At 41.0% G+C, this 25,664-nt stretch overlaps 1 protein-coding gene across 1 annotated transcript in view; it reads right to left on the reverse strand.

Moving 5' to 3' along the window:
• The window catches only part of GALNT15 (polypeptide N-acetylgalactosaminyltransferase 15), a 37,790-nt gene extending 12,489 nt beyond the window's left edge, over positions 1-25,301 (reverse strand). The window contains exons 1-5 of the mRNA XM_067561960.1: positions 24,971-25,301; positions 24,203-24,766; positions 18,357-18,523; positions 14,868-15,072; positions 464-631 (exon numbers count right to left, since the gene is read on the reverse strand). Of these exons, the coding sequence (XP_067418061.1) occupies positions 464-631; positions 14,868-15,072; positions 18,357-18,523; positions 24,203-24,765 (1,103 nt within the window). The 5' untranslated portion in view covers position 24,766; positions 24,971-25,301. The remainder of the gene's footprint in view (positions 1-463; positions 632-14,867; positions 15,073-18,356; positions 18,524-24,202; positions 24,767-24,970) is intronic.
• Between the last annotated feature and the right edge of the window lie 363 nt (positions 25,302-25,664).

Here is a 25,664-nt window from a genome sequence, read left to right on the forward strand (position 1 = left end):
AAATAAGGAACTGGAGCTGGAAATTGGTGCAGGAGAAAGAGGCAAGAGCAGAATTGTTGAGTGAGGGTGAAGGGATGGGGAATTTAACATATTTTTAACTTACACATGCACACAAAACATCAACATGTAATTAATAAGCCATGTGCCTAATAACTTTGTATGTGATATCTTTCCCCGCTTCTCAATTCTTTGTCTTTTCAGATTGCACACTGTTTAGATCAATGTCTGTGTCTGAAAAGCACCTACCATGACGTAGGCCCTACTGCAGTCTAATATTATTATTAATAAACAAAAACCTAATGGCCATGTAAACTTAATGTAAACCAATAACCCTCTCCCCTCAAAAATTATGAGCCAAAAAACCCATGAATGTAATCCTGTTTCTGATCAGATGGAGGGTGTGTTAGATTTTGTGATTGTGCTGCTGAGGTGAGAGTAAGCGTATTGGCTGATGAACGGTTACCTGATGGGGCTGATGGGAGACTGGCGTACCTTCTCTTCATGTTCCGGCAGCGGTTCCCAATGGAAATCTAATTTCCAATCAAAAACACCTCGTCGCAGGTCCATAAAGTGATAATATTGAAAAGTCTTCCAGTCAATGACATCTATGACAGGGGAGACGATTCGATTTCTGAAAAGAATTTTTCTTTTAAAGGCCAAGTTGGGGAATAAGTTGACAATGTGTTAGTAAACCATTTGTTCTAGGATTTGACCCTGCAAAGTGCTCAGCACTCCTGTGAGGTACTGATTGCCCTCAACTCCTTTGCTGATGGGAGCTGAGTGTGCTCTGAATGTTGGAAGATTGAGCCTAGAGTGAGTAAACTAGGGAATACTAATTATTTAAGAATGAATAAATCATAGTTGTTTCACTGTTAATTTGGGTCTTACTTTGGGTGCACCATCAAAATGTACACTTGTGCTTGTACTTAGCAAGTCTGGCAATGGCACCAAGGAGTCCCAGTCGTGGATCAGCACCCCATTGTGCTAGGCACTGTACAAACACAGAACCAAAAGATGGTCCTTGCCCCAAGCAACCTCACTGGTTTCAATGGGACTTCATGGGGTACGACCAAGGGCAGAACTACTCCTGAAAAGTGGAATTTGGGAGGCATATTTTGCTTGTAATTTTCCATGGATTGGTCATTGGAAGAGAGCTGTTTTTCACCTAATAAGGTCAAATTAAAAACACAAGTGTCCAATATACAGTATACTTGTTCTTTTTCTGTACTATATTATAGTGGTTGCTTTGTAACAACCTATACAATTAAGGTTGCAAACTAGTTTCCATTATAACTCCCTCTTATCAGATACTTGTAATTTTCTTGCCACTGCACTGTACCGATATATCGTCTGTCTGTAATAGCCAGAATAGAGCCTGGACCGCCTGAGCATATATCCTTTAATTAGTTTCTAACTTCAGTTAAATTGGGATTTATCTAACTAGAACTATTCTTAATTTTGCCATGTAAAACATTTCATGAGACTTAACAATGCACTTCATGACGTCCTGAAATTATCAGTAATTCAGAAAAGAACAAATTCAGAGGTATCAAAACCTTCTGTTTCCTAATCAATGGTGCATGACATTTGGAAATCATTTTTATAATTCAACTGCCACAGTATTACAGATCTGAGAGCTGCAGGAAAAAAATTGTTTGGAAGAGCAAAGTAACCCATTTCTGCTCTATTACACAGGAGCTACTCTCATTGACTTCAGTATAAGGTCTTGTCTACACAAGGAAGATATTCTGGAATAAGGAAAAGTATGCATATAAAGGGGAATAACTGTTGTGGATTAAAGTAAATCAAAACAAGTCATTCTTATTCTGTAATAAGAGTGTCCAGCTAATCCAAAATAACTCCCTGTGTAGACAAGCCCTAAGTGAGAGAAGAAGCTAGCCCTCTCTCTGCAGAAAGCAGATGCCTAAGAGACACCAACAGCCTCCTCTTTGAAAGTTTTGGGTCTGTTTGTCTGAGATCATTCTTGAGAGAAGCTGAGTTTAAACACACTCCAGCCAATAGGGGAAGGTCAACACCATAGTCTTCAAGATCCTGTTATCTGCTCATTGTTTGCCATGGCAATAAAAGAGAGACTGACACCAGCTTGGCAAATCTGTGTGATGTTTCTATGACCTTGGCATATTTTTGCTGCATTTACAATCACCATAGTGATGGTTTTCAGTGAAAGTAGTGAGGGACTCAATCCTTTTTACTATTACTGTTGTCATTCCACTAGTGAGGATTTTAGAAATGTGTGGAGAAAACCTGTCCGTTGGTCTTCAGTGGTTAGAGGGGAAGTGTTATGGAGAATATAGTTAAAACTGCTCAGTCTCTCCTTTGTTCCATAGTAAGAGAACAGGGAATGTCACCTGATAAATTAAATGCAGGTAGATTTTAAACAAATAAGAGAAGGTACACTTCTTTATGAAGAAGTATCAGCCTGTGGAATTCACAATGATAGGGACTCATAGAGACAAGCACTGGATTTATAAACTAGATTAGAGAACTTTATGACCAATTATAACATTTATGGTCATACAGATTAAGATCAAGTAACTCATTGTCCTGCTTCAGTTCTTCAGTGCTATGCAAACAAAACTTCTGCACCACCTGGAATGGGCTCAGCCAATCAGGAAACCAGAACCAAATCAATCACAGGCACCAACTGGATAAAAATGTATTTCCAAAACAGCTAGTATTGTGAACATTTCGCACAATTTAGCCTAATCTCTTAGTTAATGTGTCAGAAGTAGAGTAAGTGAGGCTGTTTTAAAATTTGTTCATCAATGGAAAGATTCATATAAAACTAAAATAAGCAAATTTTAAAAAGAACTTTTGGGTGAGCATTAAATAAAAAATTAGCAAATTATGGAACTGAAGACAATTGAAGATAAATTCACTGGATATTGTAGCCTATAGGACTAGCCTGCTTGCTTGCACATATATACTTTTCCTTATAAATTTAAGTATTTGTTTTAATATAATAGAGTCATAGATTCATGTTGAAGTATTATAGCTGTAACGCAAGATACCTACAGGCCACATCCTGTATGAAAAGCGAAGGCCGTTAGCATACATATGTTTGGGACCTTTGGCCCAGATAAATAATGATGAATTAAAGGATAAGATATGTATATGGTTATAAACTTTACCCTAGATAAGCCAGGAGGCATCAAGATGGGGGGCTGTCTCAGTTTATGCCCCGAGTAAACTTCACAGGTACACCACAAAACCCACAGAAATAGCGAGAAATAACAAAGGTGAGATAAGCAAACCATCTGGAACCGTCTACAAAGGATATGGATATGTTATTAATACGCACAAATCTGCCAGCCTATAGAATAAGTGTACTCTAATAATTTGTGGGTGAAGGAGCCAGGTTTGGACTTAGAAGGAGGACCCATATTGTTCAGGGTATAAAAGGGGTAAACCACGTTAATCATTAGTTAGTGCTTGGCTCCTTGTGCTTGTGTTGGTGCTTGGACTTGTGCCTTCTTCTAGTAAGAATAGGACTATTTCTAGTAAGAATAGGACTAATAGAATATTTACCAATTAGGATACATATCTTTATCTTGTTAGTATCTTTTGTTCTTAGTTGATACTTAATAACATCAACTACTAAGTAGTCTTAATCTTAGCCTTATAGCTTTTAGCTCTCTAACACTGTCTAGCTCTCCACCTCCCACTCGAGAACTGAGGAGCCTGAACATCTTCCTACCAGGTTGACGGGGAAGGGTGTGAGCATATTAATCCAAAGTGCACAGCATATATCTCTCTCACAAGTGTCTTTAGGACAAGACTGTAATTTTAATCATTATCATTTGATTATTCATTTGTCTATCATTCTGTGCTATCTCAATAAAAGGTCTGTAAAATTATACATATTTGGTGTGAGCATTCTTGTTGTGCACCCAGGGGTCTTTGTACAACTCTGTGTAGTCTGATTTCGGGACTAGAACCTCATCTTCTGACCAGATCCATTGGAGAGCCTATAGTCCCACTCATTAAACACCCAAAATCAGGCAACAATATGACATATTGCACCTTACCTGAAATTCTTCAGTAAAAAACCCAGTAATCTGTTTTTCCAAATGAATTATATGCACTATAAACTGATATGTGTTTTAAAAATATGACTATATAAATGGTAAAACTTTCAGAGTTCCATGCTTTACAGGGTTTTAAACATTTAGAAATTTAAGAGCTAGATCCTTAGATGGTGTAAATAAGCATAGCTCTATTGAAACCAGTGGCACTGCTCTGATTTACACCAGCTGAGGATTTGTCCCTTAAACTTCAAATTGTTAGAAGGTCTTTCTGATCATACATAAGGAATCTAGAAGCGTTAATGTTAGTGAAACTAATAAATATCCAATTCTTATTTTTATCAAGTGTTGCCTTATCTTTCTTGTGATATTAAAGTGTTCCTTCTAAAACATCTGTTTTCAGCATGTTCAATGGTGGATTTAGTGTTTGCATGGTTAGGAATGCAACTTTTCAGCAGAAGGTAATTGAAAGTTGAAAGATGTTGCTTGTAATCCGTTTTGTTTTTAACTCAGTAGCTGGCAGACAGTCAGCAGCTTCTCGGAACTTTGAAATGAAATTCTCACACTGGCAGACAGCTGCTAATTTTACTCCATGGAATGTGAAGAAGTAGGGCTGGCGCGGGGAGGAAGGAAATTCAAAAAAGAACTGGACAAAGCATTGTTGCCAGTGTGACTGGGGCATTATTAATTTGTGAATATTTCAAATGCCTGGAGCACATGAGACCTACACAAAAGCAAACAAACATAACTTCCTGTTTGGGGATTTCTGAACCAAACACAGTTGCAAATGGAGTGTTTTCCCGTTACCCTTTACATAACCAGTGGATCTTGTGTTCTCTTCTTGTAAAAAATATGAATAATAAGAGAAAAAGAAGAATTAATTGACCCGTCTGCTTTTAAGTTTGATATAGACTGCTTTTAGAAGGGCTTTGTATTGATTTATACCATGCTTTGCTGGGAAAGGAATAGATGGTTTAAATGAGCACAAGTAATGAAAACAACTGTAAAAAGTGTTCCTGTTGTCCTCAACTCACTCTCACTATGAATCTTTTCCTACAAAAATGAGATGGCTCAGAAATCCAGGCTATGTGGACTCTCTTGCTCAGGCCCAAATTTGGGGCAAGCACCTGCCTTTGGGCACTTTCTGAGCACCTTTCATTTCAATTGAAATCACCTTGCAGGATAAGCTCCCAAGAAAAACAATACTGCAGGAAGTTTTAAATGAGGTAGGGCTAATAGGATTAAAAGGAAGCTTGAGTCAGCAGAAATAGTTTAGCATGGATTTAGCTTCAAATACGTGAAAAGTCCTGTTTGAAGTCAATGGTTCTACTCATTTACTTAACATTAAATGTGTCTAAGTGCTTTGCTAGATTGGGTCCTAAATCAATATTTGCTTTTAAAAATTCCAGAAAATCACTCCCACTATGGCCTACATGTCTCTTAGGTCAAACTGGGTACTAAGTATCAAAATCTATATTAATCATTACCTAAATCAGTGGCCTGTTTTTCAGACGTGCCTAGATCAGTTGGGAACTGTCTGGGTGCTCTGTACTTTTGAGAATCAGGCCTCTCTTTCATGAATCAAGCCTAACTTTAATCACCCATATTTGAAACTCTTGGCTTTTTGGCCTTAACTTCTCAGCTTCAATTTCCCCTTGTAAAATGGGAGAAATATTTATCCGCCTTTTGTAAAGGGCTGTGAGATCCTCAGATGAACATACTATATAAGTGTAAAACATATTATTGAGTATTATTATAGACAAGTGGAGGGCATGAAAAGAAGAGCATTAAGAGAGACAAAGCCTATGAGGTCAGCTACATAGTTGCAGGTGAATAAGTACGTGGAAGGTTTTAAAAGCAAGGTCAGTGTTGAGCAGTATTCTGAAATGAGTGCTGAGCTAATGGCATTGTGTGAGAATGGGAGTGATGAGTGAAGGTTCTTTGTGCATGTGTGAAGGCAGGTAGCAGTTTTCTGTGACTTTTGGAATCTGGAAAGCTGGGATTTGAGAGCCATGCAGAAGAGAATTGGAGTAGTTCTGCTGAGAAGAGATGAGGACGTTCAATTTTTTTGTAGAAAATATTTACATTCTTCATACTAAATCAGCATAAAACTAACACACACAAAAATCTTCTAAACAATAGAAACTTTTTCGCCTCATCCTGCACCCACTGGCAAAACTCCCATTGATTTCTATCCGCAGCAAAGTAGCCAATGTGGCAACTTTCAGTTGCTGTAGTAATTCTTCATTATATTTTACAACAATTTTACGAATAATTGATGACCTATATTGCAGAACCAAATTAAGTGATCATGATTTTTAGAAGATAAATTAACTTCTTTTAACAATTTCTGAATCTTTGGGCCTGGATCGACAAAGGGATTGTGACTGTCAGCATTGCAATGCCTAACTGTTATGCACCTAGAAAAACACTGTGATTCACAAAGCCTAGACTCGCTATACAACATGTGGGGAAAGATAGGCACCTTAGAATGTGATCCTCAAAACCCAGCATGCTAGGAGGGGTGATGCCTAACCTAGCCGATGGGAGATGCTGACCACAGAGAAGTGTCCTCTGCTCCATCTATCTCCTGAAGATAGATGCCTAAATCAGGCTTGATGGAGACGCCTATCTCTGCTAGTAATCCATGAACCCAGGGCTCTTCTGTCAAACTTGCCTCTGGGGTCCAATCAGGTAGACATGCTCAGTGACTGCCTAATGCCATATGAGGTTCACCATGACAACTTTTAGCCCAGGGGTTAGGGTACTCTTCCAGGAGGTAGGAGACCACAGGTTGAAGTCCCCCCTCCACCTGATGAAGAGAAGGGATTTGAATAGGGATCTGCCACCTCTCAGGACAGTGCCCTAGCCACTGGATTAGTCTGATATGGGTCTCCCTCAACCTCTCCTATTAAAGTTTTCCACTTTATTATATAATTAAATATTAATTGGGCACCAGAAAGTGTGATGATGGCTCTATATCCTGGTGGCGCTCAGTAGAGAGGTGGCACATCCCTGTTCAAATCCTTTCACTTCATCAGGCAGATGGGGGGACTTAAATGGGCGGTCTCCCTCACACCTGGGTGAATGCCCTAACCACTTGGCTAAAGGTTATAAGGGCAGTTCCCCCTGCAGCTCTGTTGTAGGGAGTTAGGCAGCCTCTGAGCACGCGTACTGGATAGGGCCCCACAGGCAAATTAGGATTTTGCCCACCTATCTTCTCCCGGTTCATGGATGCCCTGAAGCTTAGGTAGGAGATGGGCATCCAGACACCTAGAAGGAGGCAGCAATGCACATGTCCAGATGCAGAAACACACACGTGGGGAACTTTTACTGCAGAAGCTTAGGCGCTGAGTGAGTTTGGGTGCCCACAGCGTTAGGCAGGAGCCAGACAGGGATTATGTAGATTGCTGTGATGCCAAAAAATTGAATTTAGATGCCTAAATCTGAGGTTTAGGCACTTAAGTACCTTTGTGGATCTGGGTTTCTGTTCCTAATTCAGTATTTGAGCATGCAGTGCACAGTAAAGGAAGGAAATATCACAGGATGGTAGATTTGACTCTAACATAAGGGATTGGGGAGAGGTGCAGCAGGAAAGAGGTCTAGTGTGAGATATTTTGACTGCTGAGGGATAAGCAGGCCCTCCTTCCTTCCACTTTAAAGATGGAGTCTATGCCCTTTTATGGTCAAACCTTCCACAAAAGACACACCCAGGCTAATTTTTCTCCATTTTGTGTTCGCAGGGGCCAAGCATCAAACCTATTTGTTATGGGTTTTTTTCCCCCCATATGCAAAAAAGTAGCTATATTCTCTCGGTCTGAATTACTAATGTTTTAGATTAAGGGCTGTGTGATAGGGTATATACCCCTCACTGGCTCTGAAAGGGTTAACTGGCACGAGAGAGCTCCATTAAGGCACAGGGTAGTGGAAAAGGCCCAGAAAGGATACCTAGGTGAAAGGTAATTGGGAGTTTTCTCTCTTGGGCTACAGGTTGAGAGATGGCTGGAAGGCCTGAAGCTTACAGCTAGAAGTAGAGGGGCCTGAGCCAGAAAGAAACCTGAAAGCCCACACTCTGAAATAAGAGCAAGAAAGAGCTTTGCAAGTTGTGGTAAAGTCAGGCCAGATGGCCACAGAAGGGCAAACCAGGGCCGGTATGTGAGCCCAAGAATTCTAAAAGCCCTTTTCCCTGCACGCAGAGGAGAGATTGTTGCAGGGCAATTAGAGACACCTGGAGCCAATGAAGGGCTAGTCCAGGTGTCCTTAAACCTTGCCTTCCTGAAAGGGGGAGAGGGGGAGCACAGGAGGAGGAAGCTGCTAGAAGGCTTGTGGCAGCTGGAAGGGAAACTTCCCCCGAGCTAGAAGACAGTGCTTCTCTGCAGCCAGAGGAGCAGAGAAGGGAAAAACTCTTAGCCCCAGCTGGCAGGAGGGAGCCAGAGTAAGGTATCTCCCTGGCCCACTACAAGGGGTGGAAGCACGAGACCCACTAGGGTGAAGCTGGCTGTTTGCCACAAAGTGTTAGGCTGAGCCCCCTCAGGCAGTCCTGAGGAAGGAGGGCATGGGACCTGGGAAGTTAGTCCAGGAAGCTGAGGGTGTTAGGCAAGGCCACTGGAAGCCAGGAGAACCCTGAGTGCAGATAGTTAAAAGGCAAAGGCTACAGGAGCTGGTGACTCCCACTGCAGTGGGTCCAAAAGAGGGTTCAATATGGAGCTGAGATTGAGGGAGTACCAAAATGTCAGGAGATGAAGTGTTCTCCCTTCATGACAGAGTTTGGTAAAGTACTGGGAGTTGAGTGTGACTAGAAGTACTTGAGTAGTGATTTCCTTACATGGTCTATGTTGAAGATCTCAGATGAGGACCTGTGGGTCTTACTTCCCCAGGAAGAGGGGTGGAAGAGACTTGGGTATCTTTTTATGTGGACTTAGGACAGGAGTTCTCTGGAAGGGCAGAGACTTTAAAATGACCTGGCCGAAGAGTCAAGTTGCACAGAGAAGCAGGACTGGAGTGACTGTCAGCAAGGGGTACTAGAGAAGAAAGCAACTATGCCACACCCAGACATAAAGGGGTGCTGTAGCAGTGAGTTCATTCTTCCACAGGCTAACAAGCAAACCAGAAATAACCAAAGCCAAATCTTCATGATGGAGCACAGTACGTGCTCCCTCTGCAACAGGCTGTCACTGATATGAATACAAAATGGCAGCTGCTTCCAGTAGACTCCTAGCAATTTAAAGTTGCAATGCACAGAAAACAATCATCATTCCATAGGTATGAAACTATATATTATTATCGAGCTGAAAGCAGACTAAAATATGAACTGTTGTAAGATGAAACTATCTGAGGGGCATCTGAACTATTTTCCAAAAACACTGTACAGGTTGTTTATATTAGTCATCCCTGAACAATTGAAATGTCAAGAAAATCTTTACAAATCAATGACTCTTTCTTCAGAGAAAGACAATATATTGTAACTAACATAAGAACGGCCATACCGGGTCAGACCAATGGTTCATCTAGCCTAGTATCTTGTCTTCTGACTGTGGGCAATGCCCTATGCTTCAGAGGGAATGAACAGAACAGGGCAATTATCAACTGATCAGTCCCAGCCTCTGGCAATCAGACATTAGAGCAATAACCGTTTATGGACCTATCCACTATTAACTTATATAAGCCTTTTTTGAACCCAGTTATACTTTTGGCCTTCACAGTATCCCTTCCCAATGCACTCCACAGGTTGACTGTGTATTTGTGAATGAGTACCTCCTTATGTTTGTTTTAAGCCTACTGCCTATTAATTCCATGGGGTGACCTCTGGTTCCTGTGTTATGTGAAGAGGTAAATAACACTTCCTTATTTACTTTCTCCACACCATTCATGATTTTGTTTGTAGACCTCTATCATATCCCCCGCCCCTTAATCATCTCTTTTATAAGATGAATAGTCCCAGTCTTTTTAATCTCGCCTCATATGGAAACTATTCCATACCCATAATCATTTTTGTTGCCCTTCTCTGTATTTTTACCAATTCTAATACATCTTTTTTGAGATGGGGTGACCAAAACGGCTCACAGTATTCAGCCATGGATTTGTATAGTGGCATTATGATATTTTATGTTTTATTATCTATCCCTTTTCTAATGGTCCCTAACATTCTATTAGCTTTTTGGGCTGCTGCTGAACATCGAGTGGATGTTTTCAGAGAACTATCTGCAATGACTCCACGATCTCTCTCGAGTGGCAACAGCTAATTTAGACTTGATCATTTTGTGTGTATAGTTGGGATTATGTTTTCCAATGTGCATTACTTTGCATTTATCAACATTGAAATCCATCTGTCATTTTGTTGCCCAATCACCCAGTTTTGTGAGATTCCTTTGTAACTCTTTGCAGTTAGTGTAGGACTTTACCTTGAGTAATTTTGTATCACCTGCAAACTTTGCCCTGTCACTGTTTAACCCCTTTTTCCAGATCATTTGAGTATGTTGAACAGCAATACAGGTTCTTGGGGGACACCACTATTTACCGCTCTACTGTAATAACTGACCATTTATTCCTTCCCTTTGTTTCCTATCTTTTAACTGCTGCACAGCTTCATAGTAAATCTATGTTTATGGTTCAAACAATTCATCCTAAACAAGTCTTACTGTGGGGGTGTTTGCCCATGATAATTATTTTAGAAAGATTTTGTAATTTCTGGGAAAATAATTTTGATAAGTTTATCTATCAAATACATCCTGGAAACCGAAAAGTAACACAAAGTATTCAAGTGCCCCGCTAAGTGAATTCATTAATCCAATAAGCTGTTTAATGATCCCTTTTTCAACAGGGATGAGAAGAGTTCTGTTAAAAAAGTTTCATTTCTCTAGCATCTTTTATCACAGGGTATTCCTTCAGACTACATAAACTTAGGAAGGATGGCCTTCTGGCTAAGACAGAGGCTGGTGATTCAGAAGCTATAGGTTCCATTCCTAGCTATGCCACAAGCCTCTTTAGAAAAATTCGCTTAAGTTCCCTACTTTCTCATGGGACTAGCAGTATTTATCTGCCTCAAATGGGCATTTGCAAAATGCTTGAAATCGTTGAAGAGAGGAACTATTTAATCAACAAATAATATTTTACATTCATTGCCCCAGCTGGCAGTCATACCTATATTTAGGTTGCCTAACATTTTCCTATTGAAACTTGCATATAATGAGCACTTTTCTCCCAACTGAAATGTAGCACCCTCTGGGACGGCATGCAGTGGCACACAGTAACACTGCACAACATTTTAGGACAGTAAATGGAAAAAACCACACCTAGCTGAACCTTTAGGGAAATGTAGGCCAGTACTAGACAGCATGACATTGGCATTTGTGTGGGGCAGCAGAGTTACCAGCATGATACCTGAGGGCGCTGTACTATGGAAATTGGTGTATCTTGGATGAAACAAATATAATTGTCTTTGTTAAAGATCCCGTCACATTTTCCCCAAGAAATAAGGTTAACATTGATATCCTGCATAAATTTCAGCTCTATTAACTACATACTGCCTACAAGTCAGTGGGAGCTGCAGGCACGCAGCAGTTCTGAAAATCAGGCCTTAGGTGTCTCAAGGTGAGTACCTAAAAGCCAAGGTATCCCAAAGTTAGTGGGCACTTTTGAAAATATAAGCCTGATTCATCAGTCCCACTTCCTAGAGCACCTAAGTATTTCTTAGGGGTTTTCCATCCTTCCTCATGGAGTCTTAGTGAATGGTAACCTTTGTATAGAATTTTTCTACTCACCTATTGCTATCCTCTATATTAAAGCTTAAAAAGTCTACAGAAAGGGATATAATTCCATATGGCTTTTTTTTAGAATAACTTCTATACGAACCCACTGGTTTCATCCCTGTTAAATTGTATAGGCTTTTTCCATAAGAGACTGAGGTTTTATCTACTGGTGTGCATATACTGATATAGCTACACTTGTACAAGCCCTCAATGCAAACTTGCTTTCGAAAAGTTATTGATTCATGAATGTGTTTCAAATATGAGGACTGCATTGAATTTCACAAAAATCTGAAATTGTTTACTTATAACTATTTAATTGATATCCGAAATAAAAGACCAACTCTCTGATGCTGTTGCAATAAGCCTGTATTTTGTATTTCAATAAAGAAGCACTTAACAAGAGTTGAAGCTGGCTGTGTTGATAAAGTACCTGATTCTGCCTTCATGTTATATATTACATTTATATCACATTTGTCTCCCTATAGAAGCAGTTAGTTTGACTATTTATATATTATATATATTTATATAATTTGTTTTGTTCTTTCTTTCCCTCATCTGATCTGGGAGAGCATTGGATTGTTACTGGTTGGAATTCCTGCAAAGGTTCAGGCATCAGAAAGGCAGTATATATCCTGGATAGCTGCTGAGTCACTTTCTGTGCTAATGAAGTGCTCTCCTACGCTCAAGCACTTTCTTTTCCAGTTAAAGTGAGTAAGTGACAACTTGACTAGCACATAATGAGGGAGAGAAGTGGGTGTTCCATGAATCAGTGAAACCTTGTTTTCCCTCAGAACTGTGCCTTCTTCACTACTATTGTATAAGGAGGTGAATAGAGATTCAATTTCACAGCTCCTCACATGCTTAATTAATCCAAGTTTATTATATAATACCTTGCACTTCCATAGCACTTTCCATGCAAGCATCTCAAAGCACTTCATAAAAAATAATGAATTAACTCCCCTCTACCCCGCAAATCAGCTAGGGAGTATTATCACCATTTTACAGATGGGAACAGTGAGACATAGTGAGGTTAATGATTTGCCAATTGTCTTAGCAAGCCAATGAAGAACCAAGACTAAGACTCAGCTTTCTTGATTGACAGTCCCCATGCCTTAACCACTAGACAATGTTCCCTTGCTCAGAGTAGGAAAACTCCTGCTATAGTAATTAGAATGGGATGATTTGGGCTTCTACTGGTTTCCAAATCAGGCTACATTTCTATTCATGGGCCACAAATCCAGAAGCCTTTACCCAGGGCTAAAATCCTGGCCCCCTGTGCAAAACTGGAGTAAACCATCAGCACGTGGGCTCTGCACAAAGGTTGCTGGTGTGTGCTACAGGGGTCAGACTCCTTTCCTGTGGGTCACAAGGCACCAGTGAAGCTACTCCATGACCACTATGGAAGCCTCCAGGTGACAGTAGCATTGATGGCATCCTCACTCTCTTGCCATGAAGAATTTTAGCCAGTGAATCAGTGTGGCATGAATTTGTGTCATTGGATCCTTGGGCCAGGCCTCCCCTCCTGCTCTTGTAATTCCCCTGTGAAGTGGCATGTAAAAAGCTTCCATGGAGCAGCGCTTCACTGTGACTCTCCTTGAAGGCTTTCTGTAGCTCTTTCAGGGTATGTCTACATTGCAATCAGGAGATATGATTGCAGCATGTGCAGACATTGGATACTTGAGCTAACTTTGATCTAGCTAGATCAAAGCTAGCTTGAGTTACAATAGCAGCGAAGCTTCAGCAGCATGGGCCACAGATATTCAAGGCTACCATCGACTTTTGCTTCAATAAGGACTGAGCCAATTGACATAAATGGGCATATTGCACAGATATCAACAGCAGAATATAGCACGAAGGCTGTCAATGTAGAAACATTGCTAACTTCCCTTTAAATAACCAAGTGAATAGTTAGAAGACAAAGTGATCTGCTTTCACAGGGAGACCCTTTCAGAGACGAGCAGACATGGAATCCTAGGACAGCATTGTATTCCATATGCTTGCAGTATCTTTCATTTTGCATTTGAACGTATTTGCAATCATCTCTAAAAGCTAACGTGAATGAATTTTAGAGCAGTCATTGTCAGCTGTAAAAACAAACCATTTCATTCCCTGGGAACACCTTGTTTGCAGCTCCTTCGTATGGTTACTTAATGAGTTAGTCAGTGTTTTAAAGGCGACATTATACTTTTCAAAATACTCTATCACCCCCTCAAACAACTCGTTTGCCTTAGTTTATGGTTAATGCTACAAAATCTGATGTTCAAACATTACTTTTCAGTGGCTTCAGAATTTTTTCTTTATTAAAGAGCATGTACTTGCTGCATATGATTCTTGAAACACTTCAGAAAGCTAACCTCTTTGTAGAGCTTGGTGACTGCTGAATGCACAGCCATATATTATCTCTGTTTGTCTTTGTGAACTTAGTGTTGGTAAAACAGCTAGAATTTAGGAAGCCCTAAAAGTCTTCTATTTTTCCATGGAACAGGTACAACATGGGAGAAAGGAAGCAGTGCGGGCTTTCCAACCCAGCCCTGGCAATATGCCTCAGCTGTGACCTGGCAGGACCAGCCCACAGGAGAAGGTAATCCAGCCTCTGGACCTATTCGAGACTGCCAACAGGTGCGGCAAATAATGCCAACTGTTGTAGCGGTTTCTGTGATGGATGCTTGTCATTTAGTGACCTGTCTGGGATTGCCGACTCATTTCACATTGACCACCAAATGCTCCACTGTTAATGCATTTCAAACACTACAGACACAGGCTGAATTCCTTCCAGACAGCCATAGAGACAAAAGGGTTTGATAGTCTGTCTTATTGCCTGATCTATCTAGTCCCCTACATTTCAGGTTAATGCATGTGGAGTAAAAGTAAAATAACACAGTATGGCTAAAATTATAAAGAGATCATGAAAACCCAAGGCAAAAATGAGGTTAAAAAGGTCATGAGTGTTGTCCTTTTATCAGGAATTAGTATAAATCTGTGTATTATGAATAATCTAGAGAGTTCAAGATCACAGTCCTTCCTGGTGACCCATTTCCTTCTAACAAGCATCTAATCCCAAAGGGATATTTACCTGTCAGTGGCTAGTCTGCCCAACAGGGGTTCTAACCAGCCTGTGTGACACTCACAGTGGGAGTCCATGAAGACCAGCACATCCCCTGTTGCCCGTGCAGCTCCCAACATACGACCCCGGATGACCCCTAGCCTCTTGTTGCTCCTGATCAATTTCACACCATCCAGCTTGGAGATGTATTCACTCAGGGCTGACTTCAGATGCTCTGCAATAGATATAACAATCATTCAGATTTTAGTGCTGATTCAGTCCATCATAAAAAACAGTTTGTGGCAAAAAAGGTGCTCCTCAGCTAATAAGATGATTCCTGGAATAGCTTTGCATTCCTCCTTCTCAGGATGTGGGGAGTAACGGGGAGCAAAGCCTCACCTCCAACTTCTCTTCATCCATGTCAGACCTTTCTAGGACGCAGTTCTGAGCATGGGGGCTGGGCCGTGCCCCTCCCCTCCCCCAGCTTTGAGGAAATTGGACAGGGAAGGATGGAACCATGGTTTTGCCTCCTCACAAGTCAGCCCGTAGAACTGGCTGGGCAAGTTGGAAGGAGAATGCTGTCCCCTGGGAAGGAGTGCAGTAAACTACAATCTCTGAGTCATCATTGTGAAAGGGGAGAACTGGGAAGGACTGGTGACTTTCTCAGTCATGGTTCCTCTGGAGGCTATTCCTTGGGCAGTGGAGTTTAGCCACCAATTTATATGCTGAATTTAAGGGCACAATCTAGCATTTTATTTTTAACACATGGTGTTGGTTTAAAATAGAAGAAAAGTAAAGTGAGTTTAGAACTTGTAACAGCTGCTGGACTAACAGCTGTGGAGTCTGATGTCTTCTGTTGCAATAGGGACAAGACAGGAGCAAAGTGCCCTTCCCTTCTATTTCCCTAGTCATGTGTCCTTCAGCTACAGACTGGAAGAATGAAGTCTGAGGGAGAGCAGTGAAGAATCCATATTGCCCCAGAATTCATCTATGAATTAGGACTTCCAAGCATGCAGAAGGGTGCTGCCCAGTGTTATCACTAGCTTTCATAATTTTATCACATGATATCACATATCTCGTGATATTTGCTGTTTCTGTTAAAGCCGCAGCTCCTGGAATTCTGTGATTATGTCAGAATCTCAGATTTCATTGGGAAAAAAAGTGTTCTGCATTTGGAAAGAAGCTGTATGATGCACTTGTGTCACAGGAGGATGAGGAGATCTTTCCAGTCTATTAGTAACTAATGAGGCTTTAAGCAGCATCTACTAGGGATAAACATTTTTAAAATCAGCAGGCCCAGATTACCTGGCACTTCTAAAAGAGCTGGTTGAGGAAATCTCTGGGACATTGATATTAATTTCTATTAAATCTTGGATTAATGGGAAAATTCCAGAAGACTGGAAGAATGCTAAGGTTGTGCCAATATTCAGAAATGGCAAACAAGATGACCCGGCTAACTATAGGCCAGTGAGCCTGATATCAATCCTAGAGAAAATAATGGAAAAGCTGATTGGCATTAATCCTATTTCCATCCCTCATCAATCAACATGGTTTTATGGAAAATGGGTCTTGACAAACAAACCTGATTTCTTTCTTTGAGATTACAAATTAGGTTGATAAAGGTAATATATTTAGACTTTTGCAAAGTGTTTGACTTAGTACCATATGCCATTCTCATTAAACAATTAGCACTATCCAATATTTTAAAAGCACATATTAAATGGATTGAGAACTGGCTAACTGAGGCATTTAAAAAAGTAATAAAATCATGGAATTGTAGGACTGGAAGGGACCTCGAGAGGTCATCTAGTCCAGTCCCCTGCACTTATGGTAGGACCACGCATTATCTAGACTGTCCCTGACAGGTGTTTGTCTATGCGGAATGGGGAATCATCATCAAATGGGGGTTTTTCCAGTGGGGTTATGCAGAGATTATTTTGAGGTCCACTGTTACTCAACACTTTTATCACTGATCTGAAAGTAAATACAAAATCACTGGTGATTAAAATTTGTGGTTGACACAAAGATTGGTGGAGTGGAGCGTAAGGACTAGGACAGGGCTGTCACACAGAAGAACAGTCTTTGCTTGGTGAACTGGGCACATTCAAACAAAATGTGTTTCAATACAGCCAAAGGCAAGGTCCTACATCTACGGGTCAGAGCGGACAAACACCTGAACATGAGCTGTCAGTGTACTGCTGTGGCAAAAAGGGCTAAGGCAATCCATTGTTGTATAAAGAGCCGCACAGTGAGTAGGAGTAGAGAGAGAATTTTTCCTCTGTATACAGCAGTGATGAGAAAGATATGAGAGAACTGCATGCTGATCTGGGGGTTACATTTTAAAAAAGGATGTTGTAAAACTGGAGAATGTGCAGCAAAGAGTCACAAACATTATTTGAGGGCTGGAGAAAATTGCTTACAGTGAGAAAGCTAAAATGATCAATGTGTTGAGCTCCCACTGAAGCCAGGCCCCCCCTGCAACTTCAGCCAAATAAGATGCAATTCATAGTCTAAAAATGAGGCAGTTGTCAAGCGCTAAAGAGAGACAGAAGCATCAGCTAATTCAGCTTTTATAGCTGTTATCTGTAGGGATAACTAGGTAGCAAGAATCTTTATAATGTAAAGAAGAAAATCATATCTAGATTATCTGGGGATTTCTTGGTTCTGTTTCATCACTGGAAGACTTCCCTGCAAATATCCAGAATATATGTTATAAAAGACCAGAATGTGAGTGAGTGAGTGTGAGAGAGAGAGAGAGAGAAAAAAAAAGATTGCTAATGGTTTGATAAGCACCTTTCTATCCTCTGGTTTCAATGGTTAGTGCCTGAAATGTCTCCCCCCCGAAAGAAAGAAAGAGAGAAAGAAAAAAAAAAGGCAGTTGGAATGTCCTCATATCTCCAAGTAGAACAGTGCTACAATTCGTGTATACAAAGCTATCTGGGAAACTTAGAATTAAAAAGAAAATATTCTCAATGATTCCCACAATACAAAGTAGAGTTGACATGGGGATCAGTCATGTAAGATGCTGACCTATTCCTGTGACAAGCAGAGTGCCCTCATCTCCCATTGGCTTCAGTGACAGTTTAAAGCACTCAGCACCTTGTAGGAGATGCTCAGCAACTTGCAGGATTATGATCATAAGAGTAACTACCTGTATTCACTAATGCCACAGCTCTTCACAATGCCTGTGATTACTTCGGCAATTTGGAGTTTTTCACTCCAACCTTCAGCTAAGGTCTAAATCTGGAAATCATTAGAATGAGCCCAGGCCAGTGGGTAGCTTAAGACTTGCATACTGTGCTTTTGTTTAAAAATAAAGGCTTTAAAACTATTGGAAATGACAGGAAAAAAATACTTTCAAACTTAAGAGGAAGCTGAATTTGGCAATCAATTTTCTCTATATTTAGCTCACTTTTAGAGGGTCATTCTAGTTCCACTCTCCCCAATCCTGTCATGCAGTATTACAACTTCCTTCCAAGAGCCTGAAAATAGAGTTTGGGGGGAGAAAAAGGGAGCTACCTTGTTGACTGAGGTCATCGACAAGAATAATTTCCTTCAGAGAGGCCTTTGGGGCTGTGTCCATAACACTGTGCACAGTTCTCAAGAGTGTAGACCAGGCTTCGTCATGGAAACATATGATGACACTAGCAGTAGGCAGATTGGGGTCATAGTCCTGTTGCAGGCAGCTGTATGTGATAGAATGAGAGAGGCACAATAGGAAAGGTCGCAATGCTTTTTTTTTTTTTTTTTTTTGGACTCATTATTATGAACACCTCTATTTCTTTAAGGCTGAAAGTCACGATCTACCCTTACTTCATTGCAGACAGCTCAAAATCTTTGCTTAGGGTGAAGCAGTTGTTAAAAAAGCAAACAAAATGTCAGGATGTCTAGTGAATGGGTTGGAAAATAATAGTGAAAATATTATAATGACGTTATAGAAAACAATGGTTTGCCCTCACCTGGAACACTGTGTTTGGTTTTGGTCATCCTACTTAGAAAAAAACAGAGCTCAAATAGAAAAGCAGACATAACAAAGAGGATTGGACTTCCATATGAAGAGAGCCTGAAAAGATTGGACTGTTTAATTTAGATGTGACAAATAAGGAATAAGATAGAAATTAATTAATTAATGTTCTAGAAGAGCTCAGTCAGGTGGTCTGATTTTTCTATTCTCACAATACAAGAACAAGGGAACAGCCAAAGAAATTGAAAAGCAATAATTTTTAAAAGAATGCAAGAAACTAGTCATTTACACAATGCATAATAAGCATGTGGAACTCATTGCCACATGATACAATTGAAACTAGTACAACCAAAGAAGGATTAGACATTTATATGGATAATGAAAACACCTATAGTTACATTAGATTGGATAAATATACATATATATATTTCTGAAAAGGTATAAACTCAAAAGGGTTATGCTTCAGGGGATAAGCCAGACTTTAATGGATGAGGGTTAGGCAGAAACTTCCCCAGTGGGCAGATTATTCCATAATTGTCTACTACAAGATTTCTTGCTTCTTCCTTTAAGTGTTTTGGTACTGGCTAGTTTCAGAGACAGGACTTCTGACTAGAGGGCTCACTGTTCTGATCTGGTGTGGCATTCCCAGAGATGATATGGGGTTTATTCCTGATCCCACTGAAGTCAATAGGCGTTTTGCCATTGACTTCAATGAGGCCAGAATTTTCACCCGTGGAATTTAGCCACACAGCTACCATAACAGTTACTGGGAATTAGGTGGTTACATCCTCAGACAACTCTGAGTATTTAGGGATCACAAACATTTTAATGAATTCTTGTGAGACATTGGCTTGGGAGGCATTAGCCAAATTTCCAAACATAGATGCAACATGTGGATGGAAAAAAGTGTTCATGCATCCATTGCACACACAAGCTGATTTTGGCTCACAGAAAGTGGATGGTTGCACAGACTGACTGGCAGCAACGTGCACAGTTATGCATCACTGGTTCACAAATACATGTTTTACAGACACCATATATGTGTGTGCATACATTTTGCATGTGCACCTGTTTTGCCTAACTGTGAAAATGTGGCTGAAAATATTGTGTTTTCCATGTAGACTTCCTTTAATTTGTCTAGCTAATTTAATTTCTCACAGAAAGAAATCCTCAGTGGAAATACCACCCATAAGGAATTATATGGCAAAATTTAGTTCCATCGCTCTGCAAACTATTCAAGGCCAATTGTTGGGCCAAATTCATTTCTGGTGTAACTTCATTAAAGGCAATGGGATCAGTTTGTCCCAGTTTGTTTGAATATCTTTGTATTGTCACTTAAGCCAGGAGAAAAGGGGTAAACCCGGTGTCTTGAAGGGGCAATTTGTGATTCCAAGCAGAAGAATCTGATTTAACAATTGTATCCAGAGGCAGGGAGGGGAAAGCAAGGAACAGATGCAGCCTCTGAACCAGGAGCAACAAATAGTGGCATAGCCAGCTGTGGATTTTTTGCCACAATCCCATAATGCTTTGCAGCTGGTAGTGTTGTTCTGGCAAGAAAGCTGATGCTATTTTGGGGCTCTTGACTGGAAAAGAATGGAAAATGACTGTGCTAGATTATGAAGCCTAGGTAGCAAGGCATTCAGTTGCCATGGTGATTGGCAGGGAATAAAAATACAGATAACTAGTCTTCAGTTAAATGAGAGGGGCTGTTGGTGCATGAAACTCCTTTTCTATAATTTGGGGCAGCTGCACGGAAGGGGCCCATAACTGGTTGAACATTTCAAACAAGTAAAGGTTATGACTGATAAGGGGCAGAGGGGTTTAGTCTGCCCTGTGAACAATACTGGATTGTGGTGAACATTGCATGAATTCAGACAAGGCAAAGGCACTAACAAAGGGGACTCCCACTCGGCTCCAGAAAAATGTCTCATTGAGATTCAATTCCCAGCAGCACTTGAGTGGGAGCTGCAGTTTTGTGATGTCATTTAAAATCTTTTAGACATTTTGTATGTTTGCATTTGCCTGGGTACATACTATTTGACACTTAATTCCAAGAGAGAAGAATAGCGGTTTGTGGACAGGCCCTTGTCATAAAATCAAGATGACAGGCTTGACTCACCCCCACCGTCGAGGGGGATGCAAACTGCACCTGGGCCACCTGAGAGCAGGTGTTCTCAAAGATGGCAAAGGCATCCCTGTGGGATGATAATGGGAGGGATGGGCATTTGCACCTTCAGGCTCCTGGCAAACGGCAGCAGCGTTAAAAGTACATTTGGCTTCACTGATGGAGGATTCCCAGAGGCTATGCTTGGTCACACGGGCACCTTGGGCTCCCTCCACAGCCAGCAGAGTAAATGGGATTACAGAAGATATGATTTTGTTCTATTAATGTTTTAGTGAGAGAGCTGAGGTCCTGTTGACAGAGACCCAGGACTTCTATTCATACGCTTTTTGAAAAGTGCCACAGACATCCACCAGGAACAGGCAGGAAAGAAAATGGTTGATAGCCCTTGATGTATAAGGCTGTGGGGTGTGGCTGCAGAAATCAAAGGGACTACCCTCCACACTGGAAGGTAGGGTGCAGGACTTTATGGACAGAGTATGAGGGGGAGGCAGCCTGAAGAGCAGGCACTGGTTTCTATTGTGCTTGAGCTTTGTAATCTTTAATTATGAAGAATGTAGTTCTTCAAGTGCTCTGCTTTAATGCAAAAAACAATGCAGTGGTTCACCTCTAAGGGACAGCACTTCTAAGAGTATGTTCTTATGGCAAACTTAATACAACTTTAATGCTGATTTATTGGTAGATGAAATATATGTTGAAGTCGCGGTTATTATTTTGCCGCATGCAAGTGTGTGTTAGGTGCCTCACAATAAGTAGGTATGGTCCCTGCCAAAAGCGTTTACCATCCAACTTCTGACAGGCTTTTACAAAAATATGTCTCTGGAACACTTCTAGCCAGTTTTGGTTCAGTAAATATAGATAGCCTGATTTACCGCTGCATTGCTCTAGTTTTCCATCAGCGTAACTCAACTGCCATAAAAACATATTTAAAGATAATATATTATCAAATATTGTTAGCAAATATGGAAAACATCCCCTAAATCTTGAAGTTTGTCTCCTCAAACACAGACCACCATTTATCTCTGGCTGTGGAAAAATGACCACTACAAAAGATGTTAGGTGGAACCTGTTGCTTGCGTAGGGCCAGATCATGCCTTTTCAGCATGCTGCATTGTCCCCAGGGGAAGCACCAGAGACAGCCTGCCTCAGCCCAGTGCTCAGGGGGACATGGAAACTGCTATATCCCTCTAAGACTTGCAGCATAACCCATCTCATCCAGCTAGATGGGTCAAAGGATGGGGTCAGAGCAATGGTGCTACCTGCTTTCTCTCCCCACCCCATCACATTCCACTGCCACACACCCCCAGATGATAATGAGAGTGAGTTCTGGAGCTGCAATTCTGCCTTAAGTAATCCATGCAGGAAGGGGGGCTTGATGCTCTCTCTGTCCTCCACTGCGTACTTGGCTAAGTACAAGGTAGAACCTCACCCATCAAGATCAACTGATGCACAGACTAACTATCCGTGAACTTTCCACTAGATCTTCTTAGCATGCCATAACCAGTGATCTACCCTGTGCCTCATTTCCCCCATGTGTAAAATGGAAATAGTCCTTCCCTACCTCTCAGGGGTACTGTGAGACAAAATTAATTAATGAAGGAAGGCATTCAGATACCATGGTGATGAGGGTTATATGAATACTTTGACATAAAGAGGAGAGCTTACAATCCAAACAAACAAGACAAAGTGTAGGAGGCTCAGATATTTTCTGTTATTTTCTGCCCTTCTTCCAGTGTTAGTGGTATCATTAGTTCCTGCAGAAAATATACAAAACCCTTGACTTGAGAATACAGAATATAATAGAAAATAATGTCACTTTACTAACTGAATGGCAATGGACATCTGACAGATCAACCCTTTTATAGCACTTTGGGCATGCATCAAATGTCCTGGCATTCTGTTCACATCAACTGCACTACAAAATATTCAACCATCAAGAAGCTAAGTCATTTTTGGACCAAGATACTGCCCAGAGTGACACCTAAACAAGCCCACAAGAACTATACACAGGTGTAACTCAGTGCTGAATTTGGTCCAAGTTATTTTGCTTATTTCAGTCCCCAAGCAGTCTTGCACAAGTGAAACTTAGAGCAGAATCGGGGCCATGGCCTATGTATGAAGCACTCTGAAAACAAAGGATGGCATCAGCTGAATAGAATACAGAAAGTAAATAAATAAATAAATAAGCCTAAGTATCTATGACTATTTAACAAAAGACACCTAAACAAGCATAAATAAGGCCCTTATGTTGGCATCTTACAGATAGCACAATTCATCTCTGTGACTCACATTCACAACAGACCAATCAGCCCAGTAGTTCTCACACACCAACAGACGGTTAAAGAGCACTGACTGGCCCTGGCACCTGTTAAATAAAGTAGCCAATAGCAACATTTTCCCATTATGATATGTGCCAGCAGAGGTCGCCATCCTCCTCATTAAATGAGCAGGCTAATAAATAAAAGTCAGAACTCGTTGAAAAGTCAGAACTTGTTGACTACTTGGGTGAAGCAGGGCGATTGCCTCTGCCAGGGAAAGTGAAGGAGCAGGAAAGGTACATAAATAAGGAGCAAAAAAGTCTTACAAATAACATAGCCTTGTACACTAATTCATTGTGCACTCTGCTTCGGCTGAAACACCCAGACTGACTGGTACATAGGTCCAATAAAAGATATTATCTCACCTACCTGTCTCCCTGGGGTACATTGCAGTCATACTTCCCTCCACCCCTCAATAGTTTCTATAACTTCCTGTAGTTCTTTTTCCCCGACGTACAATTCTCAAGAGCCCCAAAGTCACTTGGTGTTTTCGACTGGAATCTGAGAGTATTGTTTTAAGAAAACCGAAATCTCCATAATTATAGCATTTAAGAAGGGGAGAAAATGGGACACGTGTCTCTCATAGCTCCTGTTGTAGCATTTAATGTGGTCTCAATATTCCCAGGGGATGATACAAGGAAATGAAATGAAAGCTGTTGTACCCTACGAGACTGGAGGAGGAGTGTGCTTTCGTCTAAGGAGGATGAGTCTTGCTAGTCTGAGCTCCAGTTTCCCATCTGTGTTTCAGGGTCCCAGCTTGTCGCACGGAGTTTGGGAAAAGAACATGGATTTGGGGGAAAGGATACATTTCCTTGTGGGGAGGAGGCTGGTTGCTCCAGTTGAGGGAGATGATGTGATAGAAAGGGGAGAGGTTTCTCAGGAGTCAAGGGAAAGGTTTCTCAGGGGTACAGTTGGCAGGGGTCAGGTTTCCCATAGGAATTAATTAGGATGTTTTACTTACAAAGGATGCCGTACCTCAGGCAGCGACCTGCGCAGAGAAATCCGCTTGCTGAGCGCTTCATTAAAGCCATGCATTTCCAGGCCAAGCATTACCAATTGCTCACCCCCATCAGCCTCTTCTGCATCCTGCAGGGGAAAGGATGTGAGCTGGGACTCTTGGTTTCCCCCTGGCTTGACATCAGTCTTTTCCTCCTGCCTTTTGCTCTGCTGCTTCACCATTCGGTATCCTTTCCTACCCTTGCTGTGGTTTCTCTTGGCTGTGGGTGACCCAATGGCCACAAGCAGCTCGTCCTCCCGGAGGGAGATGAAAGGGGATAGCCCCTCCATGGGGTAATACTGCTGGCTCTCCTCCTGAGTCTCCAACATTTCTTGGGTTTCCGGAAAGTCCAGCTGATACCCTTCTCTGGGGCTGAACTTTAACGGCTGGGATGTCCCCTCTTTGTTCAGGTCCCGGGACGGTGGATGCAGCATTGTAATCATCAATAGCAAAAAAACCAGCATCAGAAACAACAAGAGAAACTGAAGCTTAAGTGATCCATATCTGCACCTCTTCCTCGAGAACATACTGTTGATGACAAAACAATAGATGGTCATGTTAAATATCACTTGGATATTTCTTACAGCCCAGCCCTCCGGTTTCTTTGCAGCAAAGAACTGGTTACTACTATCTGCTGAGAGGTTTAAACCCCCTCCCACCACACACACACACATTTCACTGATGCTGTTTCATGCTTCCCCTCTATTTGTAGACAAAATCAAAAATACCTACTTATAAGAGATAACATAGATCCAATTAGATAAAGGAGAGCCTTTATTATACAGAATCCCAGATTGTCTATGAAAGAATGTGTTTAGCTGACCAAAAAGCTCATTAAAGGTGTTGGCTTAAGTGTTGATTTTCCTTTTTAATTCTGAGAAGAAGTAAAAAGAAATTCCATTTTTTATAGTTTCCTTCCAAAATATTTCCTGCCACTGCAAAGTTTCCAATTGCTGCCTGGGCTGGAGTGATATTATCTTTGCAAGCAGATCTGACAGCTTTCCCTGTTTTGACGCTTCAAGTTAACTGTGATCAACAGATGAGAACTAGTCAGTGCCTGACTTTCTTTCACACATAACTACAGCACTCAGTCAGGGAGCCTGTTGCCAGATATAATACAGAGCAATGTGTGTGTCTTTCTCTTGGTCCTAATGCCCTCACTGTTCTTGTCCTATCAAATCAAAACTTTGCATGGACCTGTTGGAGGTGCAGTATAAGGAAAATGCCTTTTTGGAAAACAAATCAAGAAGCAACCATGATTCTAGTACAGAATATCCTTATTAAGATGAGAATATCCTGTATAACAAACTGAACAGAAAAAAGGCTTGAATGCATATTATTTATTGAATGCTAAATGTTATATGCATAGTAACTCTGCAATATATAGGTATTTTTATTTGTAATAAATATTTACATCATTAGTTAT

This window comes from Emydura macquarii, unplaced genomic scaffold, assembly GCF_026122565.2.
Source record: "Emydura macquarii macquarii isolate MOO-44397 ecotype Brisbane River unplaced genomic scaffold, CSIRO-AGI_Emac_v2 contig_2422, whole genome shotgun sequence".
NCBI lineage: Eukaryota > Metazoa > Chordata > Testudines > Chelidae > Emydura > Emydura macquarii.